The 25,340-nt window shown below is 38.7% G+C and overlaps 2 protein-coding genes across 2 annotated transcripts in view; both read left to right on the top strand.

Annotated features, from left to right (window-relative positions):
- Nucleotides 1-4,523, top strand: part of LOC131909138 (membrane-spanning 4-domains subfamily A member 4A-like) — a 158,903-nt gene extending 154,380 nt beyond the window's left edge. The window contains exons 10-11 of the mRNA XM_059260460.1: nt 1,973-2,074; nt 3,888-4,523. Of these exons, the coding sequence (XP_059116443.1) occupies nt 1,973-2,074; nt 3,888-3,950 (165 nt within the window). The 3' untranslated portion in view covers nt 3,951-4,523. The remainder of the gene's footprint in view (nt 1-1,972; nt 2,075-3,887) is intronic.
- A 2,644-nt stretch (nt 4,524-7,167) lies between these two features.
- On the top strand, nt 7,168-20,041 carry LOC131909162 (membrane-spanning 4-domains subfamily A member 4D-like). Its single transcript, XM_059260504.1, has 7 exons — nt 7,168-7,273; nt 9,479-9,638; nt 11,597-11,716; nt 13,732-13,788; nt 15,934-16,056; nt 18,012-18,113; nt 19,770-20,041. Exons 2-7 carry the CDS (start codon nt 9,495-9,497, stop codon nt 19,914-19,916), a joined length of 693 nt encoding a protein of 230 aa, XP_059116487.1. The 5' UTR covers nt 7,168-7,273; nt 9,479-9,494; the 3' UTR covers nt 19,917-20,041.
- Nucleotides 20,042-25,340: the final 5,299 nt, after the last annotated feature.

Genomic DNA, 25,340 nt, shown 5'->3' with positions numbered 1-25,340 from the left:
GGAGGGTTTATATGAGCGAGAATTGTTGAGACCAAGGTTGGATAAAGCACAGGGACAAATAGCCAAACGAATGGAAACACATGAAATATGAACCAATGGCTGAGGGGTCACCAACTGGATCAGGCCCTCGAGTGGGTGAGACAGTTGATTGGCCTGATCTGTTTGGGAGACATCCAGGCAGTGGGACCGGGTCCTGTGCTCATTGCATGAGTCAGCTGTTTGAAACCTGGGGCCTATGTAGGGTCGCTTGGCTCGGCCTGGGAGGAGGGGACTGGACCTACCTGGACTGAGTCTACCAGGTTGATCTCAGTCTGCAGGGAAGGCTTTGCCCTGGAGGAGATGGGAATGGGGGGTGGGCTGGGGGGAAGGTGAGGGGGGCAGGAGGGGGAAGAACAAGGGAATCCATGGCTGATATGTAGAACTGAATTGTATTGCAAAATAAAAAAAAAAATGCAGGTAAATATAGGGAATCAACATTCTCACTCCCTATGCAGAATAAACTGCATTGTTTTCCAAGTTAAAGTCCATGAATCTTGGGCCCTATTTATTTACACAAAACAATTGCATGAGGGACATTGATAACTAATATCCCCCCTTGAACATTTTAAAAGTCCTTATAGTAAGCAATTCAATCTCTATGCACTCGACCAAAATGAGATACAAATGTTTAGAAGATGGAACAATTTTCCAAAGGCACTCAGAACTTGACAAAGATAAGTTCTAGAATTCCCTGCCTATAACTCTCCTATTCTATGTAGTTATTCTGATTAATAATCTTGCTTGCTATTTCTGAAGGCCTGTTACCTTGTAGACATCCAGGGTACAATGATATGAACACAGCTCTAGAACTGACAGCTGTGTGAGGTACCTTCCTTGGCTATGGGCCCTGTGACCTCACACCATACTTCATGCTTAAAAGAGCTCTGGGCTTGTTATAAATTCTGCAGCTGCTTTCTTCACATTATATAATGGAATCATCATTCATCTCAATCAGCCATCTTCTTGTTAAAGTCACGAAGTCTTCTGAATTGTGTAGGTCTTATTTTATTCCTGTTTCATCTTATGTCAGGACCTCCACAAGGACGGGCCTCATTAAGCTTGAAGTCAAGTATGTTCCTATCTGGGCACCAGGGACATTATTCCACAGACCTTGGAGCACACACACACACCTTTTTTTCATGTCTGTATTTTGTGTACTATGCATGAATATATGTATGTATGTCCTCAGGAGTATATCTGTGTGTGCCAGTGTGTGTGTGTGTGTGTGTAGGCCAAAGGTTGTCATCAGGTGTCTTTCATGATTGCACTCCACTTTGAAGCAGGATGTAACACTTTAACCCACAGCTCTCAGATTCAGCTTGTCTGACTATTCTTTTTGTTCCAAGAATCCCCTGCCTGCATATGGGGATTGAATGCAGGTCATCATGCCCACTTGGCATTTATGGGGTGCTATGGATCTGTTGTCTGGCCATCATGCTTGCGTAGAAAACACCAGCTAAGCCATCTCCCAAGTCTCTGGAGCACATAATTTATGTAAGATCCCAGGGTTAATACTGGGACAGTTCAGATACAGCTCTCTTAGTTCAAAAAGCTCTCATATTCTTGGGGGAAAAGATACATTATGAAGCATGGAATTATAAGCAAAGATGTCAGATTAGGTGAGTTCTTCATGAGAAAGAACAGATAGATATCATACTGTGTGAGATAACTGGACTGTACCTCATGAAATTAGCAAGACTCAACTACAGGTGTCCTTGAAAGGCCACAGTTCCACAGGGGTTAAACTAATACATGTGCTTCAAAAAGTGACAGAATATGCAACATTTAAAACACCAAGAACCAATTAAGGGTCAGGCTGTGCCAGGAGCCGTGTTCCTGGGCTCTTGGCCAGTGCCTCTCCTCTTTCAGTGCATAAATGTTTGGACTGTGTGACTCCCACCCCTCACATGCTTGCTTTATGATTTATTGACAGGGTCTGGACATCGTGGTAGTCATTTTAAGTGTGCTGGAGTTCTGCATTGCTGTGTCTCTCTCTGCCTTTGGATGCAGAGTGATGTGTTGTAACCCTGGTGGGGTAAGTTTTGGCTTTCTTTTGAATATGTCTCTTCCTGTTTTTTTTGTCACTCTTTAATAAATCACACAAACACAGAAGCTGAACACAATTCTCACTAATTACCTCTCAACTCCCATGGGTGAAGAATGGGCACAGCTCACCTGAGTTTTCTGTTCAAGGACCCACAAGATCATGTTCGTGCAGTTGGATGGTCTGTAGGATCCTTTGAAGCTTCAAAGCTTCAAGCTTCTCTTATATAGTCATGTGGTACAATTCATATCCTCTTTAGTATAGAAAGTAGGACAGTGCACTTCTTTGAAGATACTAAGGGAACCAATGTCTTAGGTTCTTTTGGTTCATACAATGAACAGGTTCATTTAGAATATTAATTGACTCAAAGTCAACTGATCTATGGCCTACTTACAGGAATGATATGCTATTCTATTCTCATGTCTTATCCACACTAAAAGAGAGGGTCACTGAGAGACATCCAGGATTTTGGTTTTTATTATGGTCAAAGTAGTACAGTTTTACCATTCTTTTTCTTGCAAGTGACACCCCCTTAAAGTCCAGACCAGAGAACAGTTCACATCTTAGAAGTCCACAGAGGGTACCAGATTTACTCCACTCTCTTATCATAGCAGCCTTCCCTGGATATAAAGAAGCACTGGGGATAAGACTTCTCTGTCATTTGGTATCTACCTGGGCATTGTCTTACCCTGATACATGTAGCAAATCCTTCTGGCTTCTGTTCAGAAAAATGATCTTACACAGTGGGGAATGGAAGAAGAGACAGAAGTAGGCAAGGACAAAAGTATGGCCATTGTGTTCTTTAAGTACTTTTTAAGTATTGAGAACACTAGCGTGAGTTAGAGGCTAGTAAAACCCCACAGCTGCTCAATAGTCTCATTGCCCACAGGTTCAGTGATAGACAGAACTCATAGCCAATAATAAAGTGATAATAAAATTATGGTTATTCATCTATATCCTTCCCTTCCTCTTTCTGGGAGCCCCCAAGAAATATTACATCTACATCTCCACAGGCTCAGCCTAAAGAAGAACATTGGACTAAATTACGGCAAAGCTTATGATGGGTTTGCAATTTAAGGCCTTAGAGTTGTAAGTTTCTTGGGTAGTGCTGAAGTTTTTGTGATTTCACTGAGTGATGAATTTGGGGATAGACAAATTCCTTCACACCTTTCAGACCTTGGTATTTACTAGATGGAAGTCTGTGCTTCTTGTGAACTCTGTAATAGTAGAAAAGCTGAGAAGAATTGCCCCCAAAGCTCTCTGAGTCTAGATGTGTAATGGCATGTAACATGTAATGCAAATCTAATATTCTCTGGGATCTTCAGCTATTCCTATCAAACTCTATGTTACATGATTTGCAGAACAAGAACGAGATTTGCCCATGCTTTCAGGGTTCTTCCTGCCACTCCAGGCCAGTCTGATATCATAGTACTTTACATATAGCAACCAAGGCATGATTTATGTATCCTGCTGCTATCAGCACTAGCAAATTATTTGGGAAAAGAGCTCTGTATTTTCCATAAAAGATCATTTTAAACCATTTCACTGGCACTCTCACTTATATCATACTATTCCACTCTGAGAATCAACAGCAGCCAGAAGCTTCTAAAGGGTAAAATTCTACAACTGAATGTGTGTCCTAGATATAGCCTGACCTAAGGGATGCCTGAGAAATCCATCAGATTGATGTGAAATTCAGTTCTGTAGTGACAGGGTGAACATTGGTGATGGTACAATATGTGGGTAAAGAAAAGAATCCATGAGGGTCTGTGAATAATGTAACAACATCTGATTGACTTTACAGGTCGTGGTAATTATGCCATCAAGTCCTCCCACGAAAGAAACACCATGTCCTATATCACTTTAAGGAGGTTTGGTACCACTGGCACACCAAGAGAAAAATGTTCCAGAAAATCTGCAGTGATTTTTTTTCAAGAACCACACATGGGGAAACACAAGATTTCAACTCTGATGTGGATGCCTGTGTGTGTGTGTGTGTGTGTGTGTGTGTGTGTGTGTGTGTGTGTGTGTGTAAGTTTGGAATGACATTCTCATGTTTCCCCAGGAACTTGGCTGATCATTCCATTGGCTTTTCATAAGAATATCAGAATGGAATAAATAAACCATCAATTTACTAGCTAAATAGCACTTGACCATGTTTTATTCATACTTTAGACAATCTAAAAGTGCTTTAAATAAGCAAAGAAAGTTTTAACGTAAATGGATGAAGTGATTTTAATCACATGAGATTTTCACACTGACTACACATTTCTACCACTTTGTGTAATGTTCTTTCTGTTTGTCTAACTTTGGTTTTTGATTTTGTTTAAAAAAAATTGGGGGATGTATTTTTTCCTTCAAGAAGTACAGAAACATGAATTTTGCTTCTTTTTGTCCTACTTCTCTTGTATGCCATAAAAATGTACCACAGAATAGCAAAGTCAATGTATGCCAGTGTCCAAGTGAGCGTATGTTGGGGCATGTAGATAAGATTCAACTTATTTTTATCTCCCCCTTCCTCTTCTTCCTACTAAGCAAGACAATACCTAATTAAACTTTTTTCTTGTGTCATGTATTTCAGGACATGACTAGATATATTTATTAGATTTGCATTAAACATGTTTTATTTTTGATTGCAGAACAAACAAGTTAGAAACTGTTGCTTCCATGTGCTACCGACTACATTCACATGTGATATTAGAGAAAATAATCTAAACTGTCAAGTTTGGAAATAGAGTAAAATGGAATAGAATGGAAGGTTTCTGGTATATCACACCATGAGTTTTCATCTTGAGAACTCCCTCTTTCTCACTTGTACCCATAAAAACCACAGAACTACAGCAAAATCTCCCTGTGCCTCACACCTTTTCAGAAGATGGCTAAGAACACTACCCAGCCCACCGACCAGTAGCAATTACTTGACAGAACACAGGTAAAACAGCTTGTGCTCTGGCTGTCACATATTATGCCTCAAAAGTTTATTTTATGCATTTTAATAATTTACATACAAGGTAATGGCTTTGTTATGGCACTTTACTACATAATTGGTTCTAATTTATCTTTCTCCCTGCTGTCCTCCCCTGGTCCCCGATCCTCCCTTCAGCCTTTTTCTTCCCCCCAATCTCTCCCATTCTGCTTTCATATCACATCTATTACCCTCTCCCCAACATTTTGCAGTGTATGGTGATTAATGTAGATACCCAAAATTAGTCAAAGTGCAGAAAACAAATGTTTCTGGGGGTGCTCAGTAATAAATGAAGGATCTATATCACATCTCTCCCACCAGGGCTCAGGAAACATGGAAATAGGAGATGGAGACTCTAAGAGCCAGAAGTCTGGGAGAACTGAGACAAAATAGAGTCTTCTAGACATGACAGGGCTGTAGCACTCATGAGCACACAGCAACTGTGATTGCCTGCTGAAGACCTGCATCAGATCAAACCTGTCATCATTCCAACATGGATTGGAAAGGGACCAAGCCACCACCCATAACAAAGAGTTGACAGCAACTGATAATAGTGGGAGAATTAGTTTTCCCCAGGGATGAGCCCCTAATTGGTTACCCAATACTAAGTGGTCAGCCCTGAAGTCATATACACACAAACAACACTAAATGGACTTGACACATTATGTTTATATGTTTATGTTATAGTGTTACAAAGATAATTATCAAAGCAAAAGACAGTGAATTAGAGAGAGAATGAGGGGCAGCAAGAAGATTGGAGAGAGGGGACACGGGATGGGTTGGGAGGAGAAAAGGGAAAATAATGTAATTAGATTTTAATTATAATATATATTTGAATGAGCAAATAAGATACTCTGATGTGGAAATTCAAATGAGGAACAAAAAGTATATACCTTGCCAGGCAGTGGTGGTGTGTGCTTTTAATGCCAGCATTCAGGAAGCAGAGGCAGGTGAATCTCCAACACAGAGAAACCATGTCTCAAACAAACAAAAGGTGTATATCTTGCACACAGTAAAAAAAGAGTGTTGGTGAAAATTAAAGACATTGATAATAGTCATTCTCCTCTAGGCCCAAGAAGATACACAGCTATACTAGTATCTGACTTGAACTGCCAGATCTAAGTAAGAAACTCTCACTATGGACTCAGCAGAATATATATGTATATAAATAAATATATAGATTATATATGTGTGTGTATAATGTGTGTGTTTCACAATAATTAAAGAAGTCATAATTAGAGAGGGCATGGGAGGGACATGAGAGGACTTGGGATGGGGGTACAAGGAGTGGAAATAATGTAAATGCAGTACTGATGTATGAAGTGCAAAAAATGAATTTAGATTACAAAAACCAAAGCAGCCCCAAAAAAGGTCATGGAATTCTTGACAATCTGATTGTAATAGAAAAACGCTAATAAAGATATAATCTTAGGGATTTCCATGTGAGTTTAGATTTCAAATTTATGATCTTAATACCTGTGCTATTATTTCAACCAAGAAAAAATTACACAGATGTTCTGTCATCCCCACAGGGGACAGAGCAATGCCAATATTCCTATACATCAATTCTACTTTGAAATATATTTATTTGACAAAAAAGTGGAGTTTCATGTACCCTTAGCACATTTAAATTCTATATACACAATTCTGTAGAAAAACACAGTGACAGCAATGTGTAAATTTTTGCAAATAGATTTTGAAAAGCCATCTAAATGACTAAATATTAAATATTTAAAATTGTATATTTGTTATATTTTGATATTTATGCTTTATTTAGTTTTGATTTTACATTTTATTAATTTTAATATACAAAAATGGGTCATACAATTTAATATATCATAGCATTTTGTTTATATTCCTTTGACAGAGTTTTACAAAGAGTAAATCTTCATACTTATCACAATAAACATTCTCACTTTCTATGGAAAAGAAAACCGATTTGCTACTCTTTTTGAGAGTGTTTCACAGTAAACTTACACACCCTAGTTGAGGAATCGAAAGTCAGTTAACGGCTTTTATAGAAAGAGCAGGAAGTAGGTGTGCTTTTCAGAAATTCATACCACAGCCTTTATGATTTAGAAAGGTCATAGAAGCAGCATGCAAATTTCAGCTGAGTGAGTGCTGAGTGTTGGGTGGACACTGGATCTGAACAAAGACTCTGAGGAGCTATCCCAGGGCCTGCCCTTCATCAGACACAGACAGCAGGCATTGCAGGCTGGAAGAAGGTAGGTGCAGGGTTTGCATCAGTATGATGGCTTTTAATTTACTGGATGAATATAGAACATCTGGATGGAAAAATGAGATCACCTTTCACTACACACATTATTATTTTGAATTAGAGTTGCGTACACATTTAAATGTGCCTTGGGAGGCAGTTTTTGATGCAAAGAATAAGAACAAAGAAAAGACAAAGGCTTGGTAAAGTGGCAGCAATATTTTCTCCTCCAGGTCCAGGACCTCACCAGCCACAGGCAGGTGGCTAGGTTGACAGTACCAGGCATGAATTTCCTCCTATTGAGTATTCTGTAAGACCATTTAGACAGCTGTTGGCTATTCCCAAGATATAAGTGTCACTATGGTACCCTTGAGGATATCTTGCCATGTTTACCCTTAGATGAAGAACTTCAGACAATTACTGGCTATTAAAAGAGGCAGAATTAGTTTTCTCCAACAATGAGTTCCCTTTTGGGTTGTCCAATCAATCTGGTTATCCCTAAATATATACATATGAGCAACACTAAATTGACCCCACAGGTTGTAGGTATATATATATATATATATATATATATATATATATATATATATATATATATATAGACAGAGAGAGAGAGAGACAGACAGACAGACAGACAGAGAGAGAGACAGAGAGACAGAGAGAGAGAGAGAGAGAGAGAGAGACAGAGAGAAAGACAGAGAGAACAGAGAGACAGAGAGAGACAGAGGCAGAGATAGACAGAGAGAGAGACAGAGAGAGAGATTATATATAATAATATGCATATGTAACAATAATAATTAAGGAAAAAGAGGTCATGAATATGAAAGCGAGCAGGGAAACATGGGAAAAGTTGGAGGGAGGAGAGGGTGGGATGGAAATGATGTAAATACAGTAAAGTATGAAATTCTCAAAAATAAAATAATAACATAAAAAAAAGTTTGAAAAAAGACAAAGGCCTCATCTGGACACTGTGTGGGGTTGTTTTGCTTTCTATTCTTTCTCTATTCCCAGGGTATCAAAAACCTGAAAACAATATTTAAATTATTGACTGATCATTTTACACACTCTTAATAACCTTCTTCCATAATATTCATCTCTGTCTCCTATATATTATCTTGACAATCCATTAGTTAAGACAATATCTGATCCATGCAGGACTTGGTAGAGAGGCAGAGCATAGAGCCTGAGTGCCCAGCCTGATAGGCTTATAGTCTGCTTCTGAGATGGACTGTGACCTGAAATATGTCTCCAAGCATCTTTGGCTTCATTTAGGAGACACACAGGCCATGAGCTGGGCAGACTTTTAGCAGTGTGAAGATCTGAAACAATCTTGAAAGCAATTGTGCCCAATGCACTCTTTCACAGGGACTGTCAAAGTAATCCAGGGAATGTTTAATCAGAAATTCACATCTTAATGAAAGAGCTAGGAGTGAACTCCAGATTATTGGATCTTAGGCCCGGCTTTTCCCTGCTTAGATTTCATTTCTCTATCATCATCTATTACTAACAAACTCTTGAAATTTAGGCTTTTTGTGTGTGCATCTCTATTTTGTATTTAATGAAAAAGAAACTCACCCTACAGATCCCTCTTTAGTAATTGACTCACGAAGGGAATGTTAATAGACAAGGGGAATGTTAATAGACAATCAAGGTCTGAAGGTATTTCTGAGAGGCATGGCAGAGGCCCTTTGTAAAAAGTGAAAAAGTTGTGCATTGGAGTGGATTACACCCTTCACCTTGGGTTCCCTTAAGAACATCTTTGTCTACTGGAGAGTGAAAGGGAAGTACCAAATAATGTTTGAATCCTGTCTTCCATTGCAGGTTGAGTAGTACACAGTGGGGTGGGGGGGTGTTGTATCTGATGGAAGCCAGAGACTGTGTGAGGAGAGTGAATTTGGGAGCAGATAGTGAGTTGGGGGTCAAACCTCCCGAAAATGAAGTCAACTTGTACAAATGCTTCAACAACTGATTTGAAAATGAAGTCCAAAATAATTGTTGCTATCTAAAGAAAACATATAAGCATTCAAAATTAGGCTAAGAAAATAGAAATAGAAGAGCTTCTCTCACTAAGAGAATAAAACTATTTTTGTAGATTATCTAGGCTGGATTTTTTTTATTGTAACATAGGAGGGTTTAGTTTGGAATTTATCCTTAAGCAGGAACCTGGCATTGTGTCATTTCCAGAAGTTCATCCAAAATTTCATTCTTATTTCAGCACTGTTTCTGCTGCCATGACAACCATGCAAGGAATAGAACAGACCATCATAGAGGTGGTCCCTGGAGATGTTCAGCCCTCAGAGAAGTCTGTTATAAGGTCACAACTGTGGAAAGAGAGCACAGAGAAATTCTTGAAGGGGGAACCCAAAGTCCTAGGGGTAAGATGTGTTTGTATCTGAGGAGAGTATGATTTTGTAAATATCTAAATGATTAAAAAAATAAAAAAGCTAACACCAGGACTCTGTCCCACTTGCCTTAGGAGTCATCAACACATCTCAAGATCACTGACATCTGATTTTCAAATCTATCATTTGCAAATGAATGTGTTATTCTATCACATCAGACTTCAGATTTAATTATGCTTAAAATATAGGAACTTCAGGTCTGTTCTAAGCTGTGGGTCATCCAAGATGATCATATGCACTTCAGTGCAGAGAAAAAGCTATGCAATCTGCTGCTGGGATTCAGGCCCAGGACTCCCCACTGGTTGATAAACCCATGATGTTCTGATCCGTTTCCAGTACCTTTCTTTTGCCTGCTATTCAGATGAGAAATCCTCTATTTTCCACATACTTCTGTCTGCAGAAGAGTGTGCCTAAAAAAATAGAGAACTTCAAAAAGATAACATCCTGGGCAAGTTAAAGGTCACTAAATGCAGAAGGTACTCACTAGCCCAACCTTACAACCACTGGGTAGCTGCTGTTAGGCAGACAGCTGTTTTAAATAGTCATTATTCATGATAAACATTTTGTGTCAGTATGGAATTTGTTTAAGTAAATATATCAATAAGAATTTAGCAGTTGAGAGCAGTTTTACATTTACAGAAAAACTTGAGAGATAAAGATAGACACTCCCCAGTGCTGTGAACTCTGAGCTTAGTGCTCTGTGTTTTATTAATTCCTTTAAATATCAGTTAGGAAAAATCATAATATTATCAGGCAATATTAATTCTTTTCATATGACATAAGACTATTCTTAGTGGCTATTTCTTTTTCTGAGACTTGTTTGGTACATTTTATTTTCAGGCAATTCCTCTAAGTGTATTGGATTGGTTGGCCTCTTCTTTTGGTTTTCCACAGTGCTATCCCATGCATGGTTTCTGAGAGTATTAATCACCTGTCTTCTCAGTTACTTTGCCTAGAAAGTCATTGATTTTATCTATCTTTAAAGGAAAATTAACCTATATTTTGTAAGTTTTATCTATTGATTCACTGTTTTGAATTCCAGTGGTTTTCACTCTATTTTTATTTTTTCCTTTTGATTAAATTCTTGTCCTTTCTGGGGGTTCCCACAAATTAAAGTGCAGGGAGTTGACTTGGTTTAGAGCTATCCTTTTTTATTTTAAAAAATTAATTAAAAAGGATTATAAGCTTTCCATCCTCCCCTTTCTTCCACAGCCCTCCCATGCTGCCCATCCTTTCCATATCCATAACTTCTTTTTCTTTAAAGATTATTGCTACAAATACACATACATATGAAATATATATATATATATACATAAATATGTAAATGTCTTTTCCAGTCTCTTCCTATAGCCTATACATTTCCTTCTATGCACTGTTCTCATTTCCTCCCATATATCTTCATAAGTAGTTTTCATCTTCTCTAGTCTTTACTAAGGGAGTTCCCCCAATTTTCAGCTCACCATACTCACATTCCTTCCTCATGCTACAAGTCCCCCAAAAAGATCGTGTGTCTGTTCATGTTTTCTTCACTCTGCATCTAATTTTGTTTCTTCAAGTGGCTTCTTGCTGGAATAACTTCTTCCTAATTCCCAAGTCTTTCTTGTGTAAGCACATGACAAAGGATAAAACAGAAGTAGAGATGCACAATGGGTATCATAAAAGTGCCTCTGGGAAGAACCTCACAAATTCCCAAGTGTGAAATTACTGAAATATGTGTGTGCATACATGTGTGTGTATATGTGTGAGAGATATTCCAAGGGATTTACAAGTTAGTGCATCCCCCCTGTTTATGAAGACTACTGACAAGAGAATCACATTTCAAAATTCATCTGTGAATATTAAAGGTGGAGATGAAGGGAACTTAGTGGTTTGATAGTACTTAGCATGGACATCATTTTTTGGTGGATAATGTTTCACTTTTTTGTGTCTAGGTTGTACAAGTTATGATTGCTCTCATAAACCTCAGCTTGGGTGTAATAATGATGAATTTAAATCATTCCCTGCTAATCTTTTCAGTATACATATGGGCCCCAGTTTGGGGGTCAATCCCGGTAAGTGACATATCATCTTGTGTAACTGGACATAATAACACTGTGTAGTAACTCCACTAACCTTGGGTGGAATCCTTTCTGTATTCTTTCAAGTAGTCTATAAGTTTGAGAAGAGTGTATCTAAACCTTATTCAGTTCTTTTCCTTGTTCATGTTACACTATCAACATACCATTCACATAAACTAGGTGGACTGTTTATTTTATATGTCATTTGGAATACTGTGACAGCATGCAGTCCTGTACACCCACAAGAGTTACTTAAGCATGGGCACAACTAATTTCCTCAGGAGTCCAGAGGCTAGTCATTCCTAGGGTTTGTTATTCAGTGATACAAGAATGTCATCACATCTTGATCACAGAGCAATTTGACATGTTGATGTATCTATTTCATTACTCATAAATAGTTTACAAGTATACTCTTAAGCCCAAGGACAACCAGCTTGCATGTTTATTTGGGGAAATTGAGATCCATGTCTCTAGCTGGGAAGGGATCACTGAACTCTGAAGCTCCTGAAAGAAGGAGTGAAATGAGGGGGCGGTGTTAGCAAGAGTGAGGAGACAGAACCGAGCAGATGATTCACAGAGTCCGCCTAATCAACTCTCAGCAAATTTTTAAAAGTTAAACAAGTTTCCTCTAAGTAAAACTGAAGATACTGTTTTGTAGTTCAGAGTGTCAGTTAAGTATAAAATAATCAAACATTTTCTTACTTGTATGGTATGAGCTGACAAGTGAAAAATAAAGTTCATAAACTTGGTTATTTTTCAACTGAGAATCCCATTTAAGTGCTGTAAGGTTTCCATTTATTGATAACCTTGAGAATGAGAAAATTTAGTTATTTTGTAAACCTGATACTTTAATTTTTCCTTCCTATTTGCAACAGGTGTTTAATATTTGAGGAGTGCAAAAAATTTGAGGAATGCCACAGGCTCTCATACTTTTCAAAGTTTCATGGAACTTTATGTATAAATAATAATACCAATAATTATATGATAATAATATATAATAATATTAATATAATAATACTACCCATAACACCAGTAATAGCTTTCATTGCATTATAATCTGGGCCTATTACTATATGTTTTTGTATGTAATGTTCTTCTTCAACCAATCACTCCAATTTCTGAGAGATTTGCTTTCATCATCATTTATAAATAAAAAAAAATGAGACTAGGAAAGGGGATTATACTCAAAATCTATTCATTCCATGAATGAGGACTCAGAATCTCATATATCTCCTCACTATGGTTTTCAGCATCCATCTTTATTTCCTATTCATTATCATCTTGGCAACCAACTCTCATAGTTCATGATGGAGGATCGAACTCAAGGGCTCAAGCCTGCAGGGGAAGCAATTGACTGACAGCCATCTTCCCAAACTTTCATCTACATCTTGATTTTAGTTTCAATGGTGTGATCCTACTGATTCTCCGATTAACTTTAAATCTTCTAAACCAACATTTGGAAAGCAAATGCAGACATCTATAAATTTAGCTAAATAGTTTAAAGAGGTCAATTCAATCAAGTTGACAGCAGTCATTTAGAATAAATTGAAAATAATTGCCACATTGCTAGACTCAAATGAGCTACACTATTCCAGTGATTGTCTAATATAGAATTCAATTTTTTCCATTGTTTTATTTACAGCTTCAAATATATATTTCCAGCAAGAATAATTTCTGGTCTATTTTTTTTGTGGGGGGCTAACTTCTTCAGTTTGAGGGTCATGAGGGAAAAATCTTGTTATACAGACTGGGGAGTTCTAGTCTTCATTGCTTTTAAACAATTTTGGTAGGATGATAATTGCATAGTTCACAAAGAAAACCTTGATTCTTCCAATGTCTCCCTCTTACTCCCCTGTTGCTGTGGGTAAGGGGGTGGTGTGTGACAACTAATACTGCTTTGAAGACAATTGATCACTTTAATAGACCTAGTTGAGTTAGAAGTGAGTGCCAGCATGCTATGATTTATAACTGTATAAAGTTTTAACCTGAATTTTTCCTCTTATGACCAGTTCATGCTCTCAGGGTCCTTGTCCATTGCAGCAGCAGTGAGAACTACAAAGGGACTGGTATGTATTTGTTTTGTTTTGCCATAAAATGTGAATGATTTTATCAAGTATGCATTCTGCTAAAATGTAAAGGGGGTTGGTTCTATTTTCCTGAGGCCAAGGCAAGGCTATGAGTTTTAGAATGATCTGACTTTCAAATGTGTAGCTGAGCTATAAGGTCATAACAGGTCTCATCAAGTCTGAGTGGATATTGTGTCAAGGCAGATGCTGGGAGAATCTTAGTCCTGGTGCAGTGAATTCTGGAGGAGGAATCCCAGGTAGGGTTAGACAGATGAACCTTCAAACTTCAGATACAGTCCATGACAATGAAATCAAATATTTGCAGTGGCAATAACATCATTGACTGACAGATTAAAATGGCTTCTACAAATGTATCCAAAATGATAGATTTAAAAAAAATGACAGCGGCCATAGAGATAGCTCAGCAAATAAGAGCACTTATTGTTCTTAGAGAGGACCTGGATTTGATTCCAAGCACCCACATGATGGTTCATAGACCTCCAATCCCAGGGGATCTGAAGCCTTCTGATTTATGTGGGCACCAGGCATGTACATACATGCAGACGAAATTTGTACATACAAAACAATAATGATTTTAAAAAGACATTTACAGCAGAATTTCTGTCATAAAACTGATAAAAGGCAACAGCCAAGAGTCCAGCAATTATTTCACTAACTAAAAGCTGCATTTGAGTTTTCCTTCCTGCAGTAGGTGAACATCGACTTCTGTAGCACGATCAAGGTGACCTTGCTACACTGGGGCTCCTATCTACCTCCTTATCATCTTTAACCAGCTTTGACCAGTAAAATGTACCTCATTGTAGAGACGCAGCAAACTTTCAGTTTCCTGAGTAGTTTTACTTCATACAAAAACTCACTGTGCTGAACCATGAGAAGAGAATTGTGGAGCCAAATCTACAGCATAGGAGGAACTATGCAAGAGGGAGATGGGCATGAGTGACTGTCAGTATTCACACAAGAATAGTCAGGCGTTTGTAGCAGAGTGTGGTGGGAAATGACAGACAGGGCTTTCCAGATAATGAGTCAAAGACTGAAATTTTCACTGTGAAATTTGAAGAGCATCTTGTGCTCTTGAGAATCATCTGGAGAATTTAGTCTTAGGAAGAACAGTCTAAGGCTTCTTGTCGAGGGCTGTGGGAGTATATAGCAGATGACAACTAGTACTCTACAGATTGACCTACAAAATGAATAACTCTGGATTGGGTAGCCCCACTAGACAAAGTCAATAGAGGAGCCCCATTAAACAAAATCCATTGAGTGGCCTCACTAGGCAAAGTCTATGGTAAGTCTTCGGGTAGTCCCACCTGGCAAAGCCGTGGGGTCACTGGCTGTTAAAACCAGTTGTTTTCTGTCCTTAACTTTCTCGGGTGCCATTGTTGTGCTTCTCTATTAAGAACAGCTGTGGGTTGCGTTCCACAGCCCTTTGGTAGTGTGTTTTACATCTCTGGGCACACATTTAGCTGTGGATTTCTGTTTTAGCTGTGTAATTCTCATGAGCAGGAATATTACCAGAATATTCTTCTTTAATGACACAGGAAAGTAACAGTATTCTCAGTCTCAAAGATAGTCTTTTACACATTTTGCAAAGACCATAGAACTAGTGTAAAACAGACTAACCTGCACCTACAGAATGTACATAAAGACTAATTCCCACATGTTGTTTATTGCTAAAAAACATTGTTTACATCAAGACATAGTCCTTACAGGAGCTTCCTTTCTGCATGGACCCTGACTGCTCAAGGTTCACCCCATTGTTTAATGTCTTGGACACCTCACCAACTTAGAGGTACATGCATGGGTCAGTGTGACATTACTAGCCCAAGAGAAACTACATGACTAATCCTGTTTTTTAAGAATGGGTATGGCCCTGAAATTTTTCACGAGGAAATTTGAAGAGCATCTTCTGCCCTTGAGAATCATCTGGAGAATTTAGTCTTAGAAAAAATAATACAAAGCTTTGACTTTGGCAAGGGATTGGAAGTAAAGACATCATAAGGAAAGAAACAGATTCTACTTTTGGCAAAAAGAGGATGAAATGCATTAATAAACTCATGATGTATTTCAAATATCGATGGAGCTGTACCAAGGATACAACTGAATTAACTGATTCCCGTTCCTTTCTAGGTCATCAGCAGTATAACTTTGAACACCATTAGCTCTGTGGTGGCTGCAGCAACAAGTATAATAGGTTTCATGAGTGTGGTTTCGAGTGCATTTGATATTCCTTATACAGTCAGAATTCTTGTGGTGAGTATTTCATCACTGATGGGATGCCACAGTGGAGGCAATGGTTCACTGACTCTCACAAAAGCAACCATCAACCCTCTGATTGTAAACCACATTGGGGAGGTAGGGATGATTGGGAAGTAGAACAGTTATTTATTTAGGGATCAGGTGACATCAGATTATTTCCCTTCTGTCTATAACTAAGTAAAAAGAAAACCACTATTGTGGCTAGTTCACAGACATAGGGGCCCATATGTCATGTCAGATCTTGAGTTGGCACTCCAGAGAGATACAAAATAAAACCAAATTCCTAGTAGTGGGAGTTCAAACCCCTTGGGAGGAAAGACATATTGTATACCTTATGATTTTACAAAGCAGATTTAAAAGAGTGAGCTTCTTGTAAGAAAGAACAGATAGAGTACTTGTTACCTGGAACCTTCAGAATAAGCCACATGGAATTGCCAATGACCAGCCAAAGTGACTTAGAAAAATAACAATCCCTACATCTTAAAGGAGTATATTATAAACACATATACACTGCTACTTATGGTGAAAATCTTTCGTTTGTTTTGTTTATATTGCTGTCTTCAGTTTGTGTGTTTGTTTGATATTTCTGGAGATGGGAGTCTTGCTATATGGCCTGGGCTATCCTTGGATTAAAAATCACCATCTCATCTCAATGTTGGGATTTTGGTTGTGAGCTACCAGGCCCAGCCTGTGCTTGTTTATGTAAATTAAATTATGTTATGTGACACTGTTTATGAATCACATAAGAGTGATGAAATATCTCTAAGGGAGAATATGAGGCATGCAGACCTAATCTGTACTCTCTGACCCTCAAAGAAACGTTTAATCTAACTATCTAGATGATCACACTTCTGAGGACAAGGCTACCATCTCTCCTACTTGCTGTTCTCCCCTTGTGCCTACCACAATGCCTGAAACACAGAGACTACTGGATCTGTTGAGGCAGGAGCAAGGATTAAAACAACAAATTCAAATATTCTCAGGGCCCACTGAATCAGTATTTCCATGTGCCAAGCTCCTGATCTATTGACTAATTCACAGCAGAGGGAGCATTTCTGATCACTGAGAGAAAAAGACAGAATATCCAAACCCAGCAGTTCCAGGCACCAGTACAAGGCAAGAGAATTCAGAACAAATGTGCTACTTTTGTTCCTCCATTTTGATTCTGTGGTTTGTTGAAGAATCAGACAAAGTCAAGTGCCTTGAATACTAAGGGACGTGGGGTACAACACCAATCAGTTATCATAGCTGTGATAATTGCTACCAATTGAATGCATAATCCAGATATATTACAGGATGACAGAAGTTCAAAATGAGTCTCAATTGCATAAAATCAAAATGTTGACAGGGCTGTTGTCCTGCCTGGGAGATTTAGGGACAGGTAATTTTCTTGGCTTTTGTGTTTCTACATTCTGTCTCCATCCTTCGGCTCATCATTCTGTCCTCTGTTTTCAAGGCAAATACTGCAATCTCCTCAGGCTCTAGGACTTTGATTCTTCAGCATCTTGCTTCTACTTGTGAAGATGTTGTAATAACTTGGACACCTTGCACAGGCCAGGATAGTCTGCCTATATTATCTAATAAACAACCTTCCTTCCCACTGCAAACTAGTATCTCCCCATTCCAGGGCTTGGTTAGAAAGCCAACCTGAAAGACCATTCTCTTCAAATGTGGAATAATGTTATGATTTTTCTCCATGTGAAATTTTTAGCACCAGAGCATAGCAGGCTCTGGGGTCCTGATAATTTTTAATAATAAAAAATTGATAAAATAAATGACTTTCAGGAGGCCAAGAAATTGTCTAAGGGTTGGACCATATCAAAAGCTGTATTTCCAAATCCCTGGCTAGGGTCTTTCCTCTTTGGGCATGGTAGTCAAGGGGGAGGGCATATTTCAAACTTATAATCTCCACTCACTCTTCACATTCCTTTGTATGAATCTGTTTTTAGGGTATGGATGCTTTGATGTTCATTTTAAATGTGCTAGGATTCTGCGTTACTGTGTCCATTGCTGCCTTTGGGTGTAAGGCATCCTGTTGTACCTCCAGTGAGGTAAGTATCAGTCCTCGTTAAATGATGTTCAGTAGATCTCTATTGCTCTGTAATCAGTCACATAAATCTAGCAGCTAACAAGGACACATCTTCATTGTCTCTCACCTTCCTCAAGTCAAGACCATCAGCTGGGTCCTCTGCTCAGACTTCAAAGGCTTACCAGAGAAACTGAGGTTCCCTTTGGGGTTTTTAGCTTCATTAATAAAAGAGTTTAGAACCAGACTCAGAAGGAAGCTTATGAACATTTTTATGACAGTTTCTGGGAGGGAAAACAACAGAACAGACGAGGTGAAAATATCTGCAGCCTTCAGGCAGAGGGGAGATGGAGAGAAAGATCTAGAAAACCAAGGGAGTCTGGGAAAACATGTTTATGATGGCCAAGCCATGGATCTGAGTTCAGAGGTTACCCAATTCCAAATCCCTGTGTTTCAGAGCAAAGACTGTACCAGAGACTCGTACTTAGAAATAGAAATAGAGACAATTTATTAAGAAAAAGAAAAGTATTACTAAGAATGGAAGTGGGTTTGTGAGGTGTAGAAAGAATCCAAAAGGCTTCCAGCCACAGAATGTAGCACCCTTTTACAGGACTGTGAGAGATCCTGCCTCTTCTGTTTGTGTCTCACAGATTCACTGCCAACCATCCCCACCTAGCAAGCTCTGTTCCTTAGATGAAACCCAGGTGGAAAAGTCTTTCCAATCTTCTTCTGTGTACTGGTTTCTTTCACGTGCTAATCTTTATTGTTTGAGAACGCCATAACTGCAGATAATGTGCTTTGATCAAATCCAACTCCTTTTCCTCTGTTCTAATCACTCCTTTCCAAACCCTGTTGTCCTGCCTCAAATGTGCTCAGGGAGTTGACTGGGCTGTTGTTTATGAGAAACTTTCAGTTCGTGCACACATGACCATTGTCTTTCCCCAAGAACTGATGCAGATGATCTTGAGCCATGAGGAGGAAGAGGGTTACATAGAGATAAGAAAGTGACAGACTTATGAGGAGAAAAAAAGACCAAGAAGTAGACCATGAGGATTATATGCCAGGAGTGTCCTCAAAGCTGCAAAGCCTCAAGTAGAGAAAGGAGCCAGTGAAGCCTAGCAATTGCTCCCTAGAGCTGAGCGATGCTGTTCCTGCTGACCTCCTGTATTAACCCACAAAAGCAGTGGCCTAGGGGCATGTGATGCTTAAGCATGTACATCTTCTTCATTCTACCACTGCCCCCACATCACTTGAGTTTGTGAAGGACAGGTTTTTCCCAAGTCTCATGACGCTTCTGCCATTCTGGGCCACTGTCGTGTGTGGAGAAATTTGTTCGTGTCTGTCAGGTCACAGCATGGATGTGCTGCTGTCAACAGGAGTAAACTAGTTTGGAAGAACACCATTGTCATTTTCCACAACACCTTGATTCTTAAGCCATTTACATGGAAGATTCATGCTCCAAGATGTGCTGCAAACACCAGCTTCTCTGGTCCAACTCTGCTGTAGAATGAGCATCCTATGTGTGCAACACCTGACCTATGCCTGAGACACCAACCAGGGTGATGTAGGATTCAACTCCATAGCAACAGTGTAGACACTGGTAAAGGTGACATCGTAGGGTAAGGAGAAGGAAGCTCTGAATGTACTGGGTGACTCAGTGACATTGTGATTCATTTCACAGGTTGTGGTAGTTCTGCCAGCAAATCCTGCTGTGTCAGCAGCAGCACCTCCCATGCCACTGCAACCATTGGTACCACCAGTATACCAACAACAAGATGTTCCAGAAAATCTATACAAGAGTCCCACTGGAGGAAGAGTCCAATTCTGATTTGTGTGTGTGTGTGTGCGTGTGTGCATGCCTGCATGCATGTATGTGATTTCAGAATCATGTTCTCATTGTTTTTTTCCCCCTGAGAAATTAATGCTTCATTGCACTGGCTTTTGGTTGGAGTATCAGACCTGTTATAAATAAATAAACCCAAGCATTTACTAGGCCAACAACACCTGAGTATCTTCCATTCATTGTATGTACATGGGTATTGAATTGGCAAAGAAGTTTTAAATGCAAACTGAAAAAAAATGTGTTAGCAAAATGAGGTCTCTGAGAAGTGAAGACTACAGTTCACATTTTATTTGAGGCTTTTGCTAAATAAGTAGATTTAGCTACTCATGACCATGTAAATACACATAAAGTATGTAAGACAATAGGCAAATTAAACCATTAACTATAGCCACCAATTTTAATCTCTATGTGCATGTGCATGACATAATACCATAGAATATACTTTAATTAATATGGATAAAAATTACAGTGAAGACAAGTGGTTGAAATCAGGATACCTGATTCCTAAATACACACACACACACACACACACACACACACACACAGACAGGCACGCGTGCGCGCACGCGCAGACACACACTATGCATCTCTCTCTGTATCTCTGTCTCTCTGTCTGTCTCTCTCTATATATATACATATATATATACATATATATCATATGTATGTGAGTATGTATGTATTGTATATGTGTAGTGTCGATACAGGGAGCAGATACACACATATGTATGTATGTATTATATATAACCTAAAAAAGCAGTTTCTTATTGTTGTGAATTGAATCTGCAATGTCCCCTAGAGATTCACGTGTTTGAACACTTGGTCCCTAAGTGGTACCACTCTGTTGACAGATTGCTGAATCTTTCAGCTATGAGTTCTAACTTGTGAAAGTGAGTCACTAAAGGTTGGCTTTGAAGGTTCTGCTGCCTTCCAGTTTCTTCATGAGCTTTCTGCTTCTGGGCAAGCCTCACTGAGAGACTCTGCCAAACGTGATTGCAGCAATAGCCATGCCCCACCATCCCCCCCTCTACAGACCATACCTGCAGAAGCCATTAACTAAAGTAATTAATATACCTATATAACCTCATTGTTAATAGTACATTCCAGAGATTATAAACATAATCTAGTATAAAATTCCTACTAAAGTTTCTACCACTGTCCACAAAGTATATATTTTTATATGTAAACAAATTTTACAAAATTTGTCTAGAATACTATATCTTACATTTACACATACATTCAAATAAATCTTGTTGGCTTATAAATATAGCTGCCTTTCCAGTCTTTTAAGAGTGCTATCATCTAGATGCTTAGGTCAGCTCCCACACTGGTTTCATTTGTGATCTGTTCTTATATTGTTTTCTAATTTATGGAGTTAGTCTAGATTGATTGTTTTGTAAAAATTGCATGTCCTTGAAATTCTCCCCCAAATTCAGATGTTGGAATCCTAACTTGCAGTGTTACAGGGCATTTGTGGGGTGTCTAAGGTAGGAGAGCAGGTCACTCATGAATGATCTCAGTGCCCACAGATGCAGATCCCAGAGAATTCTACCATGTAGACACAGCAGAAGGCAGTAGTTTTTAGGTGTGCTCTGTAGATTAAAGGTGTGCTCTCATTGGACATGAGACTGTGTCAGTGCCTTGATCTTGAAGTCTCAGACTCCAGAATTGTGAGAGATAAACATTCCATGTAAGAAAAGTGTTCTCCACTGGCTGTCATCATGATAAAGATTTATTTGCAAATTCATTGCTGAGAAGTTACCAGTAGACAGATTGTTTAGGTACATGTGAATATTATGTTCTCCTAGAAGTTTACTAAATGATCTTAACATTCTTAAAATTTTCCAGGGCATTCTTAGTTCAGTTACTGTTTGTTGAATGTTGGTGTTACCTTTCTGGTTGGAAGCAAAGTACAAAAACTCTGCTATCAGGCTAAATTTCCCTGAAAGAAATAAGTGTAAATAAATTCTTAGCCAAATTGATTCTAAATATGTGTCAATATTTACAGTTCATTATGGAATAAGTCTATAGCCTGTGTTAGTTTGACATAGCATAGTTTAAATTATTTGCATATCTCCAAGCAGCCAGGATACAAACCTCAGGTACTGATGTGTCCCAAAAGGCAAAAACTTACCAAAACCACAAACATGCTGCTCTTTCTTTATTTATAACGTTAAATTAACTTTTTAATATAGTGTATCAAGAGAGTTCTCAGAAATAAAACCCTAAAAACATAACAAATGGGACTAGAGACATGGCTCAGCAGATAAGAGTCCTTGTTGTTCTTGCAGGGGACCTGGTTCCAGTTCCCAGCACCACATGGTGGTTCACAACCCTCTTCTGACTTCTGCAGGCACCAGGCACACAAGAGGTGCACATATATACATCACACAAAACAACATGTAAAATGAAATAAATTTATCTATAAAAATAATATGTTGGACAAAAATGTAAAGCAATTGATTTAAGACCAGTACCATTAAGAAAATGATTAATCTAAAGCTGTTTCAAGGAAGAAAAATGAGACACTTTCCTTACTGGGGTTATTCAAATGCTAGAGAGTCAGACAAAGCCACAGATGTGCTTCCAGTAAGTAATCTGTCACACTCAGGATGAATCCCAACTTTGCCCAATTCTGTTGACTTTCATGTGGTTCTTTCTTGGTTCTTCATGTTACTTCCTTGTTCTCATTATGGGAACTGAGTTCTCAGCTAAGGATGAGACGTCTCAGTCAGATCATGAAAGTGCTTATGTTACACTCTCGGCCTTTGTTCTCTGAATCTGGTCGACGCTGGAGCAGATGGCCAGGCTGCATTCACAACTGCATCTTTCCTATTTCCCAATCGCACTTTAGCCACGAGACATAATGAACAAGACCAATACTATTGCGAAACAATGCATCTTTTTCTTCTCCATTTGAAGCACTTGGGAAGTTTTTTTTTCAGTTCTTTCCTTACCAAGAGAATAGAAAAGAATAACAGAAAATGTAAGTAGAAGAAAGGAAAACATTTTTCCTCTAACTACAAGGTTTCATTTACTAAACTGTAAAGAATTTATTCAATGTTCTTATTCTGTCTCTACTCTTACTCCGGAAGTGTACTTGGGAGAAAACACAATTCTGAGCTTCTCTCCTGAAAGGACAAGATGCTTGGCCTCTAGTGAGGTGATCTACAAGACTGTTTTCTGTCTCGTCTGACACAGAAAGATGACAGAAGATAGCACAGCTTCCGTATCTTATTGGAACCTGTCTTAGGGAACCCTACTGTCTCCCCCCACAGGGGTGATTGCAGCTCTACAGTGAACAGGACAGAAAGTGATGCTGAGTTCTAAAGGACAAACAGTGAACTGGTTTAACCAGGAAATTACACACATGCGCCAGAGAAGATGCATCTCAAAAATGTTTGGGAGTAGTTCCAGAATCTACTCCCAGTTTCTTGTTTTGTGTCACAGTCTCACACACATTCCTTCTGGAAAGTCTTCGAGGAATAAGTTAGCTTTTATTGTATGTCTATAATCATGAAAACAAGGAGGAAGCAGGCTGGGAATTTAACAAACTTAATCAGGCAATATTTGGCTCATGGTTCTTTTTTAAATCTCCAACAGCTATAGTTGGGCATTATGTACATCCACCAAATCTACCTCTCTCTCTCTGTCTCTCTCTTTCTCTCCATATCTATAGATAGATAGATAGATAATTTTCTAACTTTCTTTTTTTGTTTTTTTATATATATTTTTATTTTACAATTAATTTAATTTTACATATCAGCCACGGATTCCCCTGTCCTCCCTCTTCCCACCCCCCAGCCTTCTCCCCCACAAAACATCCCCCCATTCCAACCTCCTCCAAGGCAAGGTCCTGGAGAGTCAGCCCAGCCTGGTAGATTCAGTTGAGGCAGGTCCAGTACCCTCCTCCCTGCACCAAGGCTGAGCAAAGTGTCTCTCCATAGGCCCTAGATTCCAAAAAGCCAGCTCATGCACCATGGACAGGTTCTGGTCCCACTCCCTGGGGGCCTCCTAAACAGTTCCCTATGGATAAGTGACACAATTTTCTAACATTCTATGTGGAAATATTTTGCGTCATCACTGATAATGGTTTTTCAAAGACATAAAGTTTTATAAAAAAAAAAGATGGATCTTGTTGATTCTCAGTACATTCTCTGACACAGTTATTGTTCAGTGGTGATTACCAATTGGTGAGTAGTAGGTATTAAGTCACTCAGTCTAGTGAAATGGATAGGTAAAATCAGAGAACCTATGAGTATATCTGTGGTTTAGTAAGACACGTGTGATGAATGAATAATAAACTGATGATGAACAAATTGATGAATATGAATTTAAAGGCAGTCAATGGAAATGACAAGAAATGATCATGTATAACACATGTAGATAAACATCTATTCCACATTTGGAAGATCTGGGCATGTGTACCTAGATGCCAGCACAAGGCCAGCCTCCATAACATAGAGAGTTAGAAGCCAACCTGGGCTACACAGGATCCTACATCAAAAGACCAAAAAGGAAATTGGTTCAAGCTGTTAACACCTTAAAAGATAGTTAAAGAGACAACAGTTTGATTGATATATTGAGTGTTTCAGTCTTTAATAAAACTGAATATTGATAACATTGCGGGGAGGGAAGCAAGAATATAGAAATCTGAATAGTGAAGAGTAGCAGAGAAAAACTAAATATAGAAGCTTAGTTTTAGATTTTTATTCTGAGATGGTTATGAGATATGATTATTAAATGAAGAAGATCAAGATGCTAAGAAAATTATTTTGAGATAGAATTAAGGCAAGTTAAACTCCACATGCCTATACTTAGAAAGGGAAAATAAGGATCAAATCCAGAAAGCATAACAACTAGAAAAGCATATTACAAAACATCAGACAGCAGGTAGCCTATGGTGGACAAGAGTTAAGCAAAGAGAAAATGATTAATCATCAGAGACGGTACATGTTGGCTTGGGAAAAGAGAAGAGAAAACAGCAATCCTAAATGAAGGCAGAATGTGAAGAGGCATTTCCCATTGCGGGTGATGGGCAGAGGAGCAGAACATTTGCTAAGGTGCTTACAGAGAATAGGAGATTGTGAATAGTGGAGCCTAGATGACTAAATAGAACGTGTTATTGACAATGAGTCACTTATCTCCAGGTACAGGTACTGGAACCCGAGGGTATAAGGGCAGGATGGAACTAAGCTGAGACTGGAGAGAGCAGCTCTTTGCTCAGAGTGTAGAAGTCCCCTCTCCAAATAAAGCACAGAAGCCCTAGGATGGGGAGAAGAGTAGATTGATGATGGAAATGGATGGGTGGGGAAAATGTCCTTAAGTACACTTGAAATTGTGAGAGCATAGAGATGAAAAATAGACTGGAGAGGAATCTTGAGTAGACAAATTTAACTAGTTTATTAGCAA

Source organism: Peromyscus eremicus, chromosome 1 (genome assembly GCF_949786415.1).
Source record: "Peromyscus eremicus chromosome 1, PerEre_H2_v1, whole genome shotgun sequence".
In the NCBI taxonomy this organism is placed as follows: domain Eukaryota; kingdom Metazoa; phylum Chordata; class Mammalia; order Rodentia; family Cricetidae; genus Peromyscus; species Peromyscus eremicus.
This window is presented reverse-complemented; position numbering and strand designations above follow the sequence as displayed.